At 39.5% G+C, this 15,872-nt stretch overlaps 1 protein-coding gene across 1 annotated transcript in view; it reads right to left on the bottom strand.

The window, feature by feature from the left end:
* Window positions 1–1,431: 1,431 nt before the first annotated feature.
* Window positions 1,432–15,872, bottom strand: part of Ppp1r1c (protein phosphatase 1 regulatory inhibitor subunit 1C) — a 106,271-nt gene continuing 91,830 nt past the window's right edge. Inside the window, exon 5 of the mRNA XM_038337216.1 lies at window positions 1,432–1,787. Within this exon, the coding sequence (XP_038193144.1) occupies window positions 1,699–1,787 (89 nt within the window). The 3' untranslated portion in view covers window positions 1,432–1,698. The remainder of the gene's footprint in view (window positions 1,788–15,872) is intronic.

Below are 15,872 nucleotides of genomic sequence, written 5' to 3' on the forward strand. Positions count from 1 at the left end.
TTTCTATTTTTTAAAATTTTTCCTTAATAATATTTTATGGTTATTTAGGGGGTGTGTGTGTGTGTGTGTGTGTGTGTGTGTGTGTGTACCTGTCCATCCCACATGCCAAGGTGTGTGTGTTTGTGAAAGGACACTACCTCTCACAAAGTGAGAGACAGTTGGTTCTCTCCTCCTGCCATGTAGATTTCAGGGCTCTACCACCGAGGCTGGCAGCTGGCAGATGATCTCACCCCCTGCCCTACATCACCAGTGCTTCTTTCAATGGCTTCCGAGAAATCTTCTTTACATTCATGAACATTTGAACTTCATTAAAACCAAGTGTGTAGAAACAAAACTATCTGTCCTCACTAGATTGTGCGTTCATATATCCTAAATAATTAAAATTGGGCGAAGGCCAGAACTCTGAGTGAAAGTCACACTTAACAAATGCCCACAGTCTTCCTAAAGCCAGCAGTGTTTCAACTCCAGAGAAGAAATGAGTTTTCCTCTGCCTTCATAACTTCCAAAGTTCCTAGGAAAGAACTCGGTTAAAAAGAGCTGCTAGCAGCCATGTGAAAACAACTAAAGAAAAGGATGACCACGAATTTGAAAGGGAGTGAGGACTGGTGTGTGGGAGGGGCTTAGAGAGAGGAAAGGGGAGGGGGGATGGTGTAACAATAATCTAGAAAATAACAGAAAAAAGTTAAAACTCCACGAAAAGCAGTTGTCGAATTAACGGGCGAGTCTACGGCTGAATTGATGAGACTTTCTTTTTATTCTGTCACAGAGAGGAATAATAAAACACTAAGGATTTATTAAAATGCAATATGACTGAGGGCATAGCCTAGTGGATGAATATTTGCATATACAAAGCCCTGGCTTCATTCTCAGCACCAAAGAAAGTAAAAGAGACAACCAAACCCGCCAGACAAACAAAACCCAATGCATAACAGATGGCTTCACTTCACATTGTTAAAAAGGAGAGCACAGAAGAGATTGGCCATGTTTTATTAGAAATTTAGCATTTCCTTCTCGATGATTAGATGATGCCGAGAAGCCAACATTGCACAGCTTAGAGAATGAAGAGACATTTGTTTCTTTAAGTAACCACTAATGTACTGCGGGAGGAGGAACGTTTCATATCTGGTGTGCTGTTCTGAATCAAGATAACTGACATCTATCTAGCTTTGTCTTCTTGATGTAAACTCGGGTCTGATCTGTACACAGAAGCATGCTAAAGGCAGGTATTAACTCAGAAGCTTCCACAGACATTCCTCTTCCATTAATCCCCACTCACATTCATTCCAAGTGCATTTGATATTTATTTTGTACTCTTCGAGTAAAACTCTCTACATTGACTTTGGAAAGTAAATCATATTAGCAGGCCAGTAGGAGTTCAGCTTTGGTAGTATCAAAGTGAGAACACACACACACACACACACACACACACACACATGGTAGCAGAATCCCAGGTATTGTTAGTTTAAAAGAAAAATTGTTGTACAATAAGTGCCTGTTCTTTGCTTCGAGTGGTACACAACAATCCGCACTAGGTTTCCCAGTTCAGTCAAGGAGTCTTCCGAGGGGACCATAACTGCCGTGGGTGTGGGGATGAGGCAGAAGAGCCTGCGGGAGGCGGGGCTTGGGAGTGGCGCCGGATATTCAGAAGAGCATTCAGTCCAGCTAACCCCAAGAAGTCCTCCTGCTGCCCGCGGGTAATTAGGGGTCCCACTTCTCTTCTCTTTCACTTGCACTTTCTTCTTCTTCGGGGAATGCCGATCCATTCTGGCCTTTCAGATGCTTAACCCCTGAAATTATAAAAATTGTGCAAAGTTCAAGTGAATTTTATTTCTGCTAGATCCACTGCTGAAAGGGTTAATGAAAATGTCGAGTGGAAAGCTTTTCATTGTGTGTGTGTGTGTGTGTGTGTTTCTCCGAGAATCTCAACCACGTGGCCTATATAAATCTTTTCATTCACTGAGCAGTAAAAATACACCCAGACGAATTTCCATTAGAGACAGGGTATCTTTTATAATTACATCTTCTCCATTAAGGATTGCATCACAGTCTATTAAAACCCTGTTGACTAACGATCTGCTCAGAGGCCCCTATTATAATTCTGATGTATCATTTAATGAAAATATTGCTTTTGGCATCACCGGACTCAATTACAAGGAAGGCCTTTCAAAGTCATAATACCAAAAAGGATGTGTGCCATTTCTGTAAGTATAAACAGAAAAGTAACAGTCACCACATTGTTACCCATATGCTTGGGCCTACAATGTACCCACTGGCTTGTGGAATTCCCTTATTCAAAATTCTTCAGTGAGAATGCCTACAGAGCAGAGGAACATATATACCTTTGTCTTTAGCGGCAACTCAGATGGCCTGGCTTTTCTTTGCCTGGTGGGCTTTGTTTTTCACAGGGTTTTATTTCCATTTTTCATAGTAATTCTGCTCTAAGTGTGCTCTAACCCCCCCCCCCCAACTTAAGCCTCTAAGCTTTTCTTATTCTGTAACCAATGCCAAAAATCTTTCTCCTCCTCACCCTTCAGGTATCAGCTTGTCTCTGCTGAAGGAGAGCACAACCCCATGTGGAGTTAGAAAGTGGCTTCTCATATCCACCTGCTGCTCTTGATCCCTTCTTGTGTCTGTTCCCTTATAGAGCTTTGCCTTAATGTTTTCAATAGACAGAACTCACTGATGTCAGAGAATATGTCATTTCATTTTGGAATACCAGTTAGAATGTCTACCTAGTAGTAAGTGTTCATTAATAAATAGTTTAATCCAATTGACTGAACTAATGCAGAAACAGTTTAGTATGCATCCTGCCAATTTCACAATAATTTGACTTCAGATTTCTTCCGTTATTCCAAATCTTAAGTACAATATCAGAAGATTACCACTATATCCACATTTAACCTGCAGACTTATCTTCAAGATAACTTGCATGCATTTTTATATTTCAGATGACTGTTTTATGAGATTTTCCTAAGAATTATAAAAAGCATTCAAGTTAGAATTGAAAAATAAAAATAAGGCTTGACTTGTGTTCTCAGTAAAACCAAGACTCAAGAAATAAGTGAGTTTGTATGCCTTGCTACCCACCCCAGGCTTAGTGTACAATTTGGCAAGAAATGATATCTGGACTTGGTGCATTCTCTTGCAACAATATTTGAGCAGGTGTAATAATATTTAAATATTTTAGTATGCCTATGCAGATCCATCATAGGCTTCTGTTGACACAAGTCTGTAGGGAGAAACTTATTATTAGAAACTGAAAATCACTTCATGTAGCAATAAGCTGCATAGAAAAAAGGACTAATTGCTGAGGGGAAGGAAGGGAGCGCACTGCATCCAAGCAGACACTCTGCTGGAGTTTCGCACACAGAGCTCACAAAGCCTCAGAAGTACGTGATGTAAACACCTGGATGGGAGTGTTGAGATTCTGAGAACACAAGTGTTTGGCTGTCCACTTTAAGGGTGCTAAGGTGACTTCCAGCACATCCTAGTATGTGCGTTGAGTGTGTAAACGCAGAGTGCCACTGTCAAGGCACCTCAGCCGAATTTCAACTTTAACTTTTAAGACGCCAGTCCATACTCTCTGGCCATTCTCTAAGACAGGTCCTACGTTTACAGTACCAATACTGCCCTGGTGCAGAAGGCTCTTAGCGTCCTTTTGACATTGTTGGGTTCATCTGCCACCCAGCACTCATTTTCCTGAGCAGAGGTTGATGGTCCCTCCCCAAGTGTGCTGAAGCCCCATTGTCTCCAGCATGCTTACCATTCAACTACAAGGTAATGAAATTGTGTTTGAGAATTTAAATGAGGAATGTTAGTGCTAATTTGGGTAAATGTAGGAACAATAGAAAGAAAACTGCCAACATACTTATACATTAGCCAGTCTATCCCCACATTTGAGTACATACCTGTTTCTTATCCTGATTTCAATTCTATTTGTTTTGATAATAACAGTCACCATAAATTTACATGAAACACACACTTTAAAAAAAAATAAAACCACTCTAAAATGAATTATTTTCAAGGGAAAAGCTTTGATGAGGCAGAGCTGGTAACACATTACCACAGGTTTGTCCTATAGAACACTTACCACAAATTCTCTATTTTCTAAAGCAGTTTGCCCTAAAACCTTCTTTCAGTTGAAGTACGTGTAGTTGACTAATTTCTGTCATGAAACCCTTTTGAGCTACTATTTTCCCTTTTCCCATCAGCAATATTTATTTGGTTATAGGTCCAATGATATTGAAATACAGTCTATTGATATATATTTTATGTCTTTCTCTACACAGTTTTAATTCATGCTTCATCTCACAATTTTCTTTAAATACGTATTCAATATTTGAGCAACCCCATAGATAGAGAAGAAGCTATTCTGGAGGCATTGATGCAATTCCAAGACTCTATCCTGACAGATGAAAGACGAAATCACATCTCTGTACACAGTCTACGATGACTCACATCTCCGTCAGAATCCAGTACAAATGTGGACTCAGTCACTACCGCACACAGGCAGGAGACAAAGGAACCCCAGAAGGCACAATGGAGAAGCCTTTTTCCCAATAACATGAACACACAGAAAAGGGGTCATAGAGAAGGCCAGGCTGCATAGCATGCATCTGTAAAATTATGAAGAAAATGGAGTTGAAGGTAGACAAAGTAAACTGAGTCAAAGAAGAAAACAGAAGGAAAGAAAGGAAGAGAGAAAGGGAGAGAGGGAGGGAGAAACAGAGAGAGAAAAACAACTCCTACAGGCAGAGCACTGTGTGAGTGCTCCCTCTTTACTCTGTAAAGCCGGTGGTTTGGCAAGCAGAGACAGGAACTGCCAGTTTATCTTCAGCATGGTCTACATCATGAGTTCCAGGCTAGCGAAGGACACATAGCAAGATGACCCCCCCACACACACACACACAGACACAATTATGAAGCCACTTTGGTTGTTTGTAACTAAGTGACAAGTTTCCACGTGACACTATGAGAGCCTCTGCTGCCAGGAGCTAAGCATGTGGTTTTATGTATTATGGCCCCAGTGACAGAGTCAGCAGCAGCTTAGGAAAGAGACTTTGCCTCTCACTTGAAGGCTGTCTGCATCAGAAGAACTATTCTATAGGAACTGTACATGAAAACAGAGTTTGTGATACACAAAATTGAGGAAAGATAACGGAGACTCCGACCACATGAGACGTGGAGGAAAAGTGGAAAGCAGATCTGCGTGGCTCCCGCGAGCATAAACGTGGAGGGAAGTGGAAAGCAGATCTGCGTGGCTCCCGCGAGCATAAGCGGGGTCAGGGACTGACAATGAGGTAAGGAGTGGCTTGTGTTCCACACCGGAAATGTAGTTCCCAAATCTCCTGCTTCTGCAGCAAGAAATAGACGAGATTTGCTTGTTTTGTTCTTTGATCAAGGGTGTCACATTATATGTAGTCCAAGCTGGGCTGGAACTCATTGTGTAACCCACGACGACTTCAGGCTCATGGAATTTTTCTACCTTGACCTCCTGAAGAATGCTGAGCTTGCAGACTTGAGCTACCATGCTTGGCTCAAATGCATGTTTTTAAAACAAAGTCACAAATTCATTGGGCAAATGTAAAATTAGATTCTCTCTCTTTTTTTTTGGTAAAAGCACATTCTTTAGGTCTTGCAATCACTCTAAAGTCCTAAGGGAATCTGTGGGTGTATTGTGGAACACCCGTCGCCCCCGTAGAATTCTATTTTTTTTTTAAAAAAAATTGTATTTGTGCAATTTTATATCCAGCAATATATATCCAGCAGATCTTGGCCAGGTCTCTTATCTCCAAATAATTATAAATATAAATATTAACCAATAAAATCCCTCCAGTTTAAATAAGAAAGTGAAGTTTCCTTTTGTGTTCACTGGGACACTGTTGAATGACCATGGCATAAACCTTTGCTCTTGCTGGGAGCTCTTTGCTTGGGTAACTAGACTGTCATCCTCCACTATCAATGATTTTTACAAAGTGAGAGCCATAAGGAACATTCACTGACTCAAGATCATGGGTTCTTTTTCCCCAACAAACTATATTTGAATGTAACCTATCCCATTCTGCTGGTTGTAGTGGAATCAAGAAGATGTTGAGTTTACTCTAACATGTAGACACTCTTTAAACATAACCCAAGGTCGCAAATAGTGATGAAGTAAAAGGAAAGAGGAAGCTTTCTGTCTGTTGTATACAAAACTTTGGACTGGACTCTAGACATGAAAAATGTGGTCATTTAATCTTCATGACAGAACCAAGCAGTTTGATTTAAATATAATAAGCCTCATCTGGGAAAGAGACAAAACTAGAGATCAGGCAGGATGGAGGATTAGAAGTGATGATGTGCATATGATTTAATTTAGTGGAAAAGTATTACATATGAGTATAACAAGCCATGCTGATAGTATAACAGTACTCCAACTTGAGGAATAGCAATTTAGACAGCCATTTATAGAGCAAATAGCTTGATGTCGGTGCAAACACTACTTGCAAAATATGTTGAACAATTCTTAGTTTTCTGCTGTATACAAATGAATGATTTCTGTGGTCTTAGCAAGAACACCTACTAATGGTTCATCTTATTTAAATGTAATGTTAGATAAAGTCCATTTAATCTCTAATGTGGCACTCAGAATGACCTCTCAATAAAATACTACTATTTTTTAGATTAGAAATGTGTTCTACATTTTCTAATGTTTTCATATGTTCAATATTGTTTAATACTTTACCATTCACTTACAATAGGCATATGTTAATATACTAAATCATAGAGATCATATCGATACTATTCCCCCAAAAGGTATATGTATCATGCCTTAGACAAACCACAAATCTGTACCCTTCCACTTTATTTGAAGTAAACGTGGTGTAGGTGACACAGTCCACCACTGCTTTAGTACAGTGAAAGCAACATAGTCAACCTCCACTCTAATACAATGAGCACTCCACAGCATGAACTCCTGGTCAGCGCGTGGCCGTGTTATTTAACTCTCTATCACATACGAACACACTTCTCTGCATAGGAAATGTGGAAAATGCTTCTCCATGCCACACGGGGGCAGGGACATAGTTATATATTTGTGCATACTTTTATCTATCATGTACTTTGCCAAAGCCACTGGACAAAAGTGAAGCCAGGATGAAAAAGGTAATAGGAGGTGAGAGAAAACCAGTGAAGAACACACTTCAAAAACAATGTCAGATGTGAGCTCAGGTGACACGTTTGGACAAAACCCGGTGTCACATGGCAAATTGTGAAGAGCCACAAGTTCATCAGCAAGTCCGACGCTTGGGCTAGGCAAGAATACAAAAATGAACATGTATATGTGTTTTGGAGAGCCTATGACCCGCTTAGAATCATATATATATATATATATATATATATATATATATATATGTGTGTGTGTGTGTGTGTGTGTGTGTGTGTGTGTATGTGTGTGTGTGTGTGTGTGTGTCTGTGTGTGTGTGTGTGTGTGTCTTCCAAAGTTGTTTTTGGCCAGGTATTTTGTCTCAGTTAAGAGAAAAATAACCAAAACAGAGATATAAAATTATATATATATATATATATATATATATATATATATATAAATTGCGTGAGGATTCTGCTATCCACTCTAGAGAGAAAACCACTTGATAGGCCACAAGTATTGTGTGCCTTCCATAGTTTAATTCTCATCTGATACCCTTTTTCCTCTGAAGTTAATGGATTACCCCATGAATTTTAAAGTAGACATAATTTTTTAAGCTTACATATAATGGAGCCGAAAAGTATTAGGGAATTTTACTTGAGAAAGAGACAAAATAGCTCCCTTTTCGGTAAATCTTGCTTGCAATTAATTGACTGCAATAAGATACCTACAATTAAAAAAAGAATGAATCGGTGAGCAGCGGTAGTTAGCCTCCAAAGCCTTATAAACAAAACAACAAAACAACTTCATTTAGAGCCACAATGCAGTGGTGTTCAGGGGAGGACTTCTAGTGCTGGCAGCATAGAGGGTTTTATCTTCCAGGCAAGGGGCTTTCTACTGGGGCGACGCTTACCACGCTTCCTATCAGTGGGTCCTCCAGCTGAGTCAGATCACCAATCTGAATGAAGCTTGCTCAGAGAGCCCTTTGGGAACCTCATCTCAAGGAGAGAAGGCACTGAGTAGTTTAGATGTCTTCATTTGTTTTAATTCATTTTCCAATTTTGAATTAATAATTTTTCACTCTAGTGTTAAAAACCAGTCATTGGTGTACTTTTTATTGAATTTTAATATTCCAAGTTCAGCTGACTCAGACACTATGGAGAAGGAACATTTTGAGAACCTGTGTATCTGAAAGGATTTTTTTTTAATCTGGAATTTGTCAATGTGGCAATGTGGTGAGACCTCTGGAATGAGAAAGTAAATATGACATGACGCAAAGCTTACTGTAAACCTATAGCAACCAAGATTGCATGACATTGTTGAAAACTAGCACATCGAAATGTGGAATAGAAAAGACTTTATGTAAGTAGAGTCAACTACCTTTGACAAAGGGAGAAAAGGCAATAAATGCAGCAAAGATAGTTTTTCCAACAGATCACCCAGAAAAACTCAACATTCATATGCAAAATATCCCAAACTTAATATGAAATGCAAATTTTATAAGTTCTAGAAAATCACACAGGAACAAATCTTCAGTCTGGCAATGACTTTAAACACAACAGCAGAGACATGGTCTCAGAGGAAATCACTGGATAATCTGGTCTTTTTTACAATTAGGAAATTCCGCTTTGTAGATCCAAAGTCCAGGAAAAGAAGACAAGCTACAGACTGTGTAAATAGAAACTCTAACAAAAGACACATGTTAAAAGTCTGTTGTGTACATACACAAAGACCCCTGGACCCCAATAATAAGACACAGAACAACATAAATGAAAATAGGTAAATACATAAATGGTCCTTACAAAAGAAAATATACAAATAGCTCATGAGCATAGCCAAAGATATTCCATATTACATGCCAGTAGGAAACTTCAGATTAAAACAATGAGATGCCACTACACAGACACAGGACTGGGAACCATTGAGATTACTGATAATGATGGCGAAGACAGTAGAACGTTGATTCTTCACTGGAAGAAATGAAAAACTGGTAAACACATTTCAAGACATTTTAAGTGACATGTTTCAGGAACTAACCACACTTTGGGGGCTGGAGATAAGGCTTATCAGTGAAGAGCATATATTGAAATTCCAGAAGACCTGAGTTCAGCTCCAAGCATACAAATTGATGCTCACAACTGTCTTTAACTTTGATTCCAAAGGGATTCAAAGTCTTTTTATCTCAGCATGCATCAGGCACACATGTGATATACAGATGTGTGTGCTGGCAAAACAGCTATGCACATAAAATAATAATTTTAAAATAATAAAATAAAAGCTAATCATACTCTTACCATATCATGCAAAAAATTCTATGAGGTATTTACTGAAATGGATGAAAAAACATGTGCCCACAAACACACAAAATATAGTCCAAATATGGGATTATCAAGAGATCTTTTGGTAGATAAATAATCTGTGATATATCCAGGGAATAGAACATTATGCAGTGTTAAAAAGAGAAAGAATAAAGAAAAGATGTCACAAAAAGACAAAGCATAAATTTGTAAGGCTATTAATAAATGAAAGAATCCAATATGAAAATGTGACACACTATAACTTCAACTATATAATATTCTGGAAATAAACAAGAATACAGAGACAGGTTAGTGATTCCTAGGGCTAAATGAGAAAGGATGGACAGACAAAGCATTTTATGACAGTGAAACTAGCCTGTATGTACTACACCACCCTAGTAGAAACATATAACATACATTGTTCCAGATTCATTGCATGCACGCAGGAGTAGCCCGGATAAGTCCATGGCTGGAAGTAGAGACGCTGTTAACGTCGGCCCATCAACTGTTACTGAGGTCTCCCTGCCTGCAGGATGTGGCTAACAGGATATGGTCCAGGTGTAGGAACATAGGTTATGAGGGACTCGATACTTTCTGCTCGTTTATTTCTGTAAGCCTAAAACTACTCTAAAATTAGTTTAGTGATTTAAAAGTTTTAGTAGATTTGATGCTAAGAACAGTGTGCTCTGAGCCAGGGTTTGAGAGTCTACTGCAGGAGGAACTTGAGAGCGAGCGCTGAGCTTTAGTTCTCCATGAGGGTCTCCCTTTGATGTGAGGACATCCGTTACTAACTCAGCCATTCTACTTCCGCCGTATTTTTCATATTTCTGTAATTCAGTCTTGGCCACCTGTATATTTCTAGGAGTTTACTCTTCTTACTCATATAATCTGTAGCTATTCTATTTCTATCTGCTGCATTTATAGAGTACTATTTGTAATGTCTCCCTTTGGATTTATATTTTTATCTGTGTGAGTCCTATTGCTTTTAATCTGAGTTAAAATAAAAATATTCTCAAACCCAACACTTCATTCTGCGGGTCCTGACTGCTGTGTGTAAAGTCTTGATTGCATTTCTTTATGCTTTGATCTTCATTATTTCCTCCATTCTGTTTGCTTTAGATTTAGTTTGTTTTTTTATTTTTATTTTTCTAGATATTTGAAGTGTACCACTAAGCTGTCTATTTGGACTCCCCTTTTCATTAATATAGGGTTTTATCCCTAAAAACTCCCCTTTTATAATTATTTTTTGGTATTCCACATATTTGCTAATTTTCCAAAATTTCTCTAATTACTGATTTCCATTTTACAATACTGTGGTATGAAAAGATAGTTCATGTTGAAGAAAACTCTGGTTGAATTCTCATTATCTTGCAAATTGGAATCAGACTTCTCTATCAGACACTTGAAAAATCTTCATAACACTTCACAAGATCTCCTGGGAGAGGGTCCAGTATGTTCATGGACGTACACATAGTGCAAAGGTCACTGGGCTGTTAACTGCCTCCATTTCCAGCTTTTTGGGAAGAAAACAGGTTACACATTTGTCCCTTTGAAGAGATCGCGCTGCGTCTTTAACATTCTTGGTTCCCCGTGTTCGTGAGCACAGAGGCTTACAAGCCTCCTTTGCTGCTCTTTCCCCAGTCTCCATCCCGGGATAGGTATCTGCTTGTCTGGGAGCCCGGGGAACATGCTTTCCTCCCTCAGAGTGTCAGCAAGGTGCAATCAGAACCAAGACATTCCTTCATTCACCAACTAATGAGGTAGAGTCTAGATGAACGGCTGAAGATGACACACATGCCCAAGGCGTCCTCGTGGATAAAATGAGTAGCCTTCATTTTACTTTCATTGAAACCCTTTCCTATTTGGGGTAAGGACAGATTTAAATGAAGTATTTTTTTGAATGAGTAAGCTTGTTTCCAATTAATTTAATTTTGCTCAACTAATTATCTGCATATAGAACACGATAGATTATCTGGTCTATATTTAGTTTATTCATCTTGGGCTACCTCCTAATCTCAGTTCACCGGTCCAGACCTTTTTTCTAGGAACTTCTATTTGGTGGCAAGGAACCTTCAAAAAGCAAGAAAAAGAAGGAAAGACAGAGAGAGAGAGAGAGAGAGAGAGAGAGAGAGAGAGAGAGAGAGAGAGAGAGAGAGAGAGAGAGATTCATAAAGCTGTTACAAGAAATAATACATTCTCTGTATTTATTATTGCCTTGATCAGTAAGCACAATTAATCTCATTGTATATATGGCTTTTTCCAGAGACGGGAAGTAAATGAATCTAAGCATTTGGTCACCTCCGCAATTCTTCCATTACTTAAAACTCTTTCATTGGAAAGCTAACGCTGATGCAGTGATTCAGTGTCTTCCCAGTTCTCTCCATATCCCGAGGCTGTTTTCCTCCTCTCTCTGTGGCTGCGTCAGCTCAATTGATCTCTCATTCCCCAGCCTGCTGACCCCCAGGAAACTTCTGAATGAGCAGATTGTTAGGCTTTTTGTCCTCTGTTTGACCGATGGATCCACAGGTCAGGCAGCTGCTTGGCTGACCTGTCTCTCCTGCCAGATTTACAGCTGTTCCCAGGCAGGCTTGCTCCCTGACTGCCCTCTCAATAACAGGAATTCACTGTTCTTGCCACAGGGCTCCCTGACCCACTTCCCCCTCTGGTTTGCCGCCCTTCGTTGGCCTGGTTCCTCATTGACCTCCATCCAGAAAAGCACAGCCCTCCTTCCTTTCAGAAAGATCTTAAACTAGCTCCCATAAGCTAGTGCCTTTATTTTATTTTTTGTAAGATTTAAGCATATTTGATACAGAGGAACATTCATTATTCAAGTTATCTGAGGGATAGAGGGTTTACACTGACTATACAAAGACAAAAATCAACACAGTCTTTGCTTAAAAGATAGTTTTCCATTTTTCAATGGTAGTAACTAGAAAAGACAGTATTCACTCAACTCATTTACTTGGTCTTCCAACACTATTATTTTTTATTTGGGATTGATTTTCAATTATTCATTCATCCATCTAGATCTTTTGACAGAGTCTTATATAGCCCATGCTGGCCTCCAACTTACTATGCAGGTAAGGATGACCAAGACCTCTTGACCCTTACTCTACCTCTTAAGTGCTGGGATGATAGGTATAGACCAATATACCCAGAAGAAATTTTTCTCAAATAGCAAAATTGGAACCATTTCCCACCTCACTCACAAGCGTTATCCTAATAAATTTGTGGCTTTAAAATAAATATTTTTGAATTCCAAACTACTTATGGAAAAGAAGACTGTGTTCCTTTCAGTGTAGAAGTGCTGCTTTGTTGGGAAAAGTTTATCATCACCCGTAGGTGGTTTGGAAAATCTCAGACGATATCAAGAATACTGGTGTCTTTTCAAAGCACAGGCAGAATTTCACTTAAACTCCAACTGGAAGAAGAGGTCTCCTCTAGCAAGTTTGTCAGTTGTTACTTCCTAGGCGATCCAGGTCATTACAATTCATTTCTCACACTTACTATGCGCCTAATTTATTTGCCTCAGTTTGGAAATTTATTCTTAGTTTGCTATGTGTGGAGGATGACCTTGAACTCTGTTCTTCCTCCTCCTGTGCCTACCTGCGAAGGGCTGCAGTGAGAGGCTGTCACTGCCTTGCGGAGCTGTGAGATACTGGGGATGTATCCAAGTTGGTAGAGCGCTTGCTGAACATGCACAAAGTCAAAGCCCATGACTCACCAACATCCACTGCCTGGCTCTTCTGTCATCTTGCTCTGACCACTGGGTGAGTCCTTGTCTTTCCCCGTGACCGCACTTCACCATGACAGAATATTGGATTATAGGGGTAAGATGTCACTTGTTTTTGATATAAGGACACAGCCAAGGACTAGTGATGAGGTTAAATTGGCAAACAAAGACGAGAGAGAGAAAGGGGCAGGGGGCAGGGGGCAGGGGGCAGGGGGCAGGGGGCAGGGGGCAGGCTTTGATTCTGTTTCCTGAGGTTCAGCTTTTTTTTTTCCCTAGCAGTTTTATTTCCTTTAATAACATGAAAAAGTGTGTAATTTTTAATACATTTCACTTTGGTCTAAGCTAATTTTGTTAGGTTGTTGACACGTGAAACCCAAAGCATCTATGTAATATTTTCCCATTAGTTTCTGTGTACACTGGGGTCTCCTTTTGAGATGGACAGGCAAAAGGAAAGGCAACATGTGTGTGAGTATGTGGGGGGGTCTATAAAGATAGAGGCCACAGGACAACTTCTACCCAATGAGGCATTGACCTTGATTTTGAGACAAGGTCTCTTGCTTGGCCTGGAAATCCTCTATTTGATTTTGCTGTCTTGCCTCACCAAGCCCCAGAGAGTCACCCGTCTGTAGGTACAGCATTGGCATATGACTGTGTGACATCATACCTAATTTTCTGCATGAGTTCAGGTCCTCATTCTTATGTAGTAAACTTTTACCAACTAAGAGGTCTCTCCAGCCCGTGAAATATTTTGTTTTTTTCTTTATATCCAGCTTTGAATAAAACTTTATTTTGAGATAGAAAGCAAAGATATAAATGGCTGTATAATAAATCAAAATATCCGCCAACTCGCATTGAAACTTTTAACTTGTGACCAAGAGTAAAATATCAGTTTGGTATAAAAGGAATCATGTGTTTGGCATTGTTGCAATTTGCTTGATAGCAGAAGGAATTCCTAATAAATGAGTACATTATGCATCATTTACTGTGGATTTTTCACTTTAGTTTTTGCTGATGATTTGTTGGGGTTTATTTTCTACTATGGAAATTGTGTTAGACAAGAAGCAAATTTGAGCAATTTTATTATTTGAGTATATAACGGGTCATAAAGGAGAGATAGCTCCCTTAGTTGATAACTCATTTGGCCCCAAAACTGATGAACAGCATACAGTGTGGTGATAGTTCAGTAGGTACTGCGAAGGGGATGAGAGCTTAGAGGATGAGGATTGTGATGGCTAGCTATTGGAAGGTGACAATGACCAGCTGAGAGCAATTGTCAAAGCTGATCCTCTTACAGCTAGCTACCTGAGAAGTTTGCAAAGGATGCACTCCAGAATTTTAAATGGTCAGAGGACGTTTGAAGCAACCTGAAAAAGTGAAAAAGCTCAAAAAATGAGCATCCATTCATGGGTTGACTAATTTTTTTTTTAAAAAAGCATTGTTTTGGATTGTTATCCTCTCTCAGCCAATGGAACAAACCATTTCCTGATAGGACTGTGCCACGCCACGAGGTGACTGTATATGACAACAAGCAAGGACACACTCAGTGGCTGAATAAAGAAGTTACACAGCCAAACTTGCACCCGTGTGTTTGTGTGTGTGTGTGGGGGGGGGGTCTAGAGGCTTGAGAGTCATTTTGTGGTTACTGGGTATTGGACTCAGGCCCTCTGGAAGAGCAGTCAGTGCTCTTAACTGCTGATCCACCTCTCCAGCCTTTCCAAATGTCATTGGCTACAGGGATGGAGCTCCCACCACAGGTCAGTGCTTGTTCTTACAGAAAATCCCTGCGGCAGATCACAAACATCTGTGACTTCAGTTTTAGGGGATCTGACACTGTCGTCTGGCCTCCATGGGCACTGCACACACACAGAACACACTTACATGAACGCAAAACACTCATACACATAAAAGTAAACAAATCTTTACAAAACAAACCATAACCAACTTGATGTAAAAGTGAAACTTAGCCTTAAGCCAGGCTTACCTCAATGTACCTCCGGGCAGCCAATTTTCATGTAAGAATAAGGGCTAATTGGAAATTTCAATTTTTCCTTTTTAATTTTATTTTTATTTCATTTATTTTTCGTGACAGTGTCTCATGTGTCCAAGGCTAGCATCAAATTTGGTATATAGCTGAGGATGGCCTTGAACTTCTGATCCTCTTGCCTCTCCCCCTAGTATGGATATTATAGGCATATGCCACCATGCCTGGTGTATGCTTGACACTGAACCCTGAATGCATACATGCTTGGCAAGTGTTCTACCAGTTAACTGAGATTTTACATTGTCATTTATGGTTAGTGTTATCCAATTTAATCTAATTATAGAATTTTTATTTTTATTTTTTTTAGAATATTTAAAAATTTGTCAAAGCAAAATATATTATCAATCTGTGTATAGTATAACCCTGTAAACTCTGAGGGCTATAGCTACTCAGTCCATTTCACAGCTGGAGACACTATGGCTGGAGAAGAATAAATGAATTAATTGCTCAAGACCCCTCAGCAAGTGAACATTATCATAAGTACTAGAACCCACACAGTTCCTGAATCCTAATTCATTTTCTCAGTCATGACAGCATCCACGTCCTGGGCCAGAATCCCATCCTAGTCACAAGTCACTTCCAGCTGATCGTAGCCATTCCTTCTGCTCTATATCACGATTAATGAACCTTTTGGTAACCTTTCTTTCCTGAAGAGTACGAATTCCTTTCTGAGAAAAC

This window comes from Arvicola amphibius, chromosome 7, assembly GCF_903992535.2.
Source record: "Arvicola amphibius chromosome 7, mArvAmp1.2, whole genome shotgun sequence".
NCBI lineage: Eukaryota > Metazoa > Chordata > Mammalia > Rodentia > Cricetidae > Arvicola > Arvicola amphibius.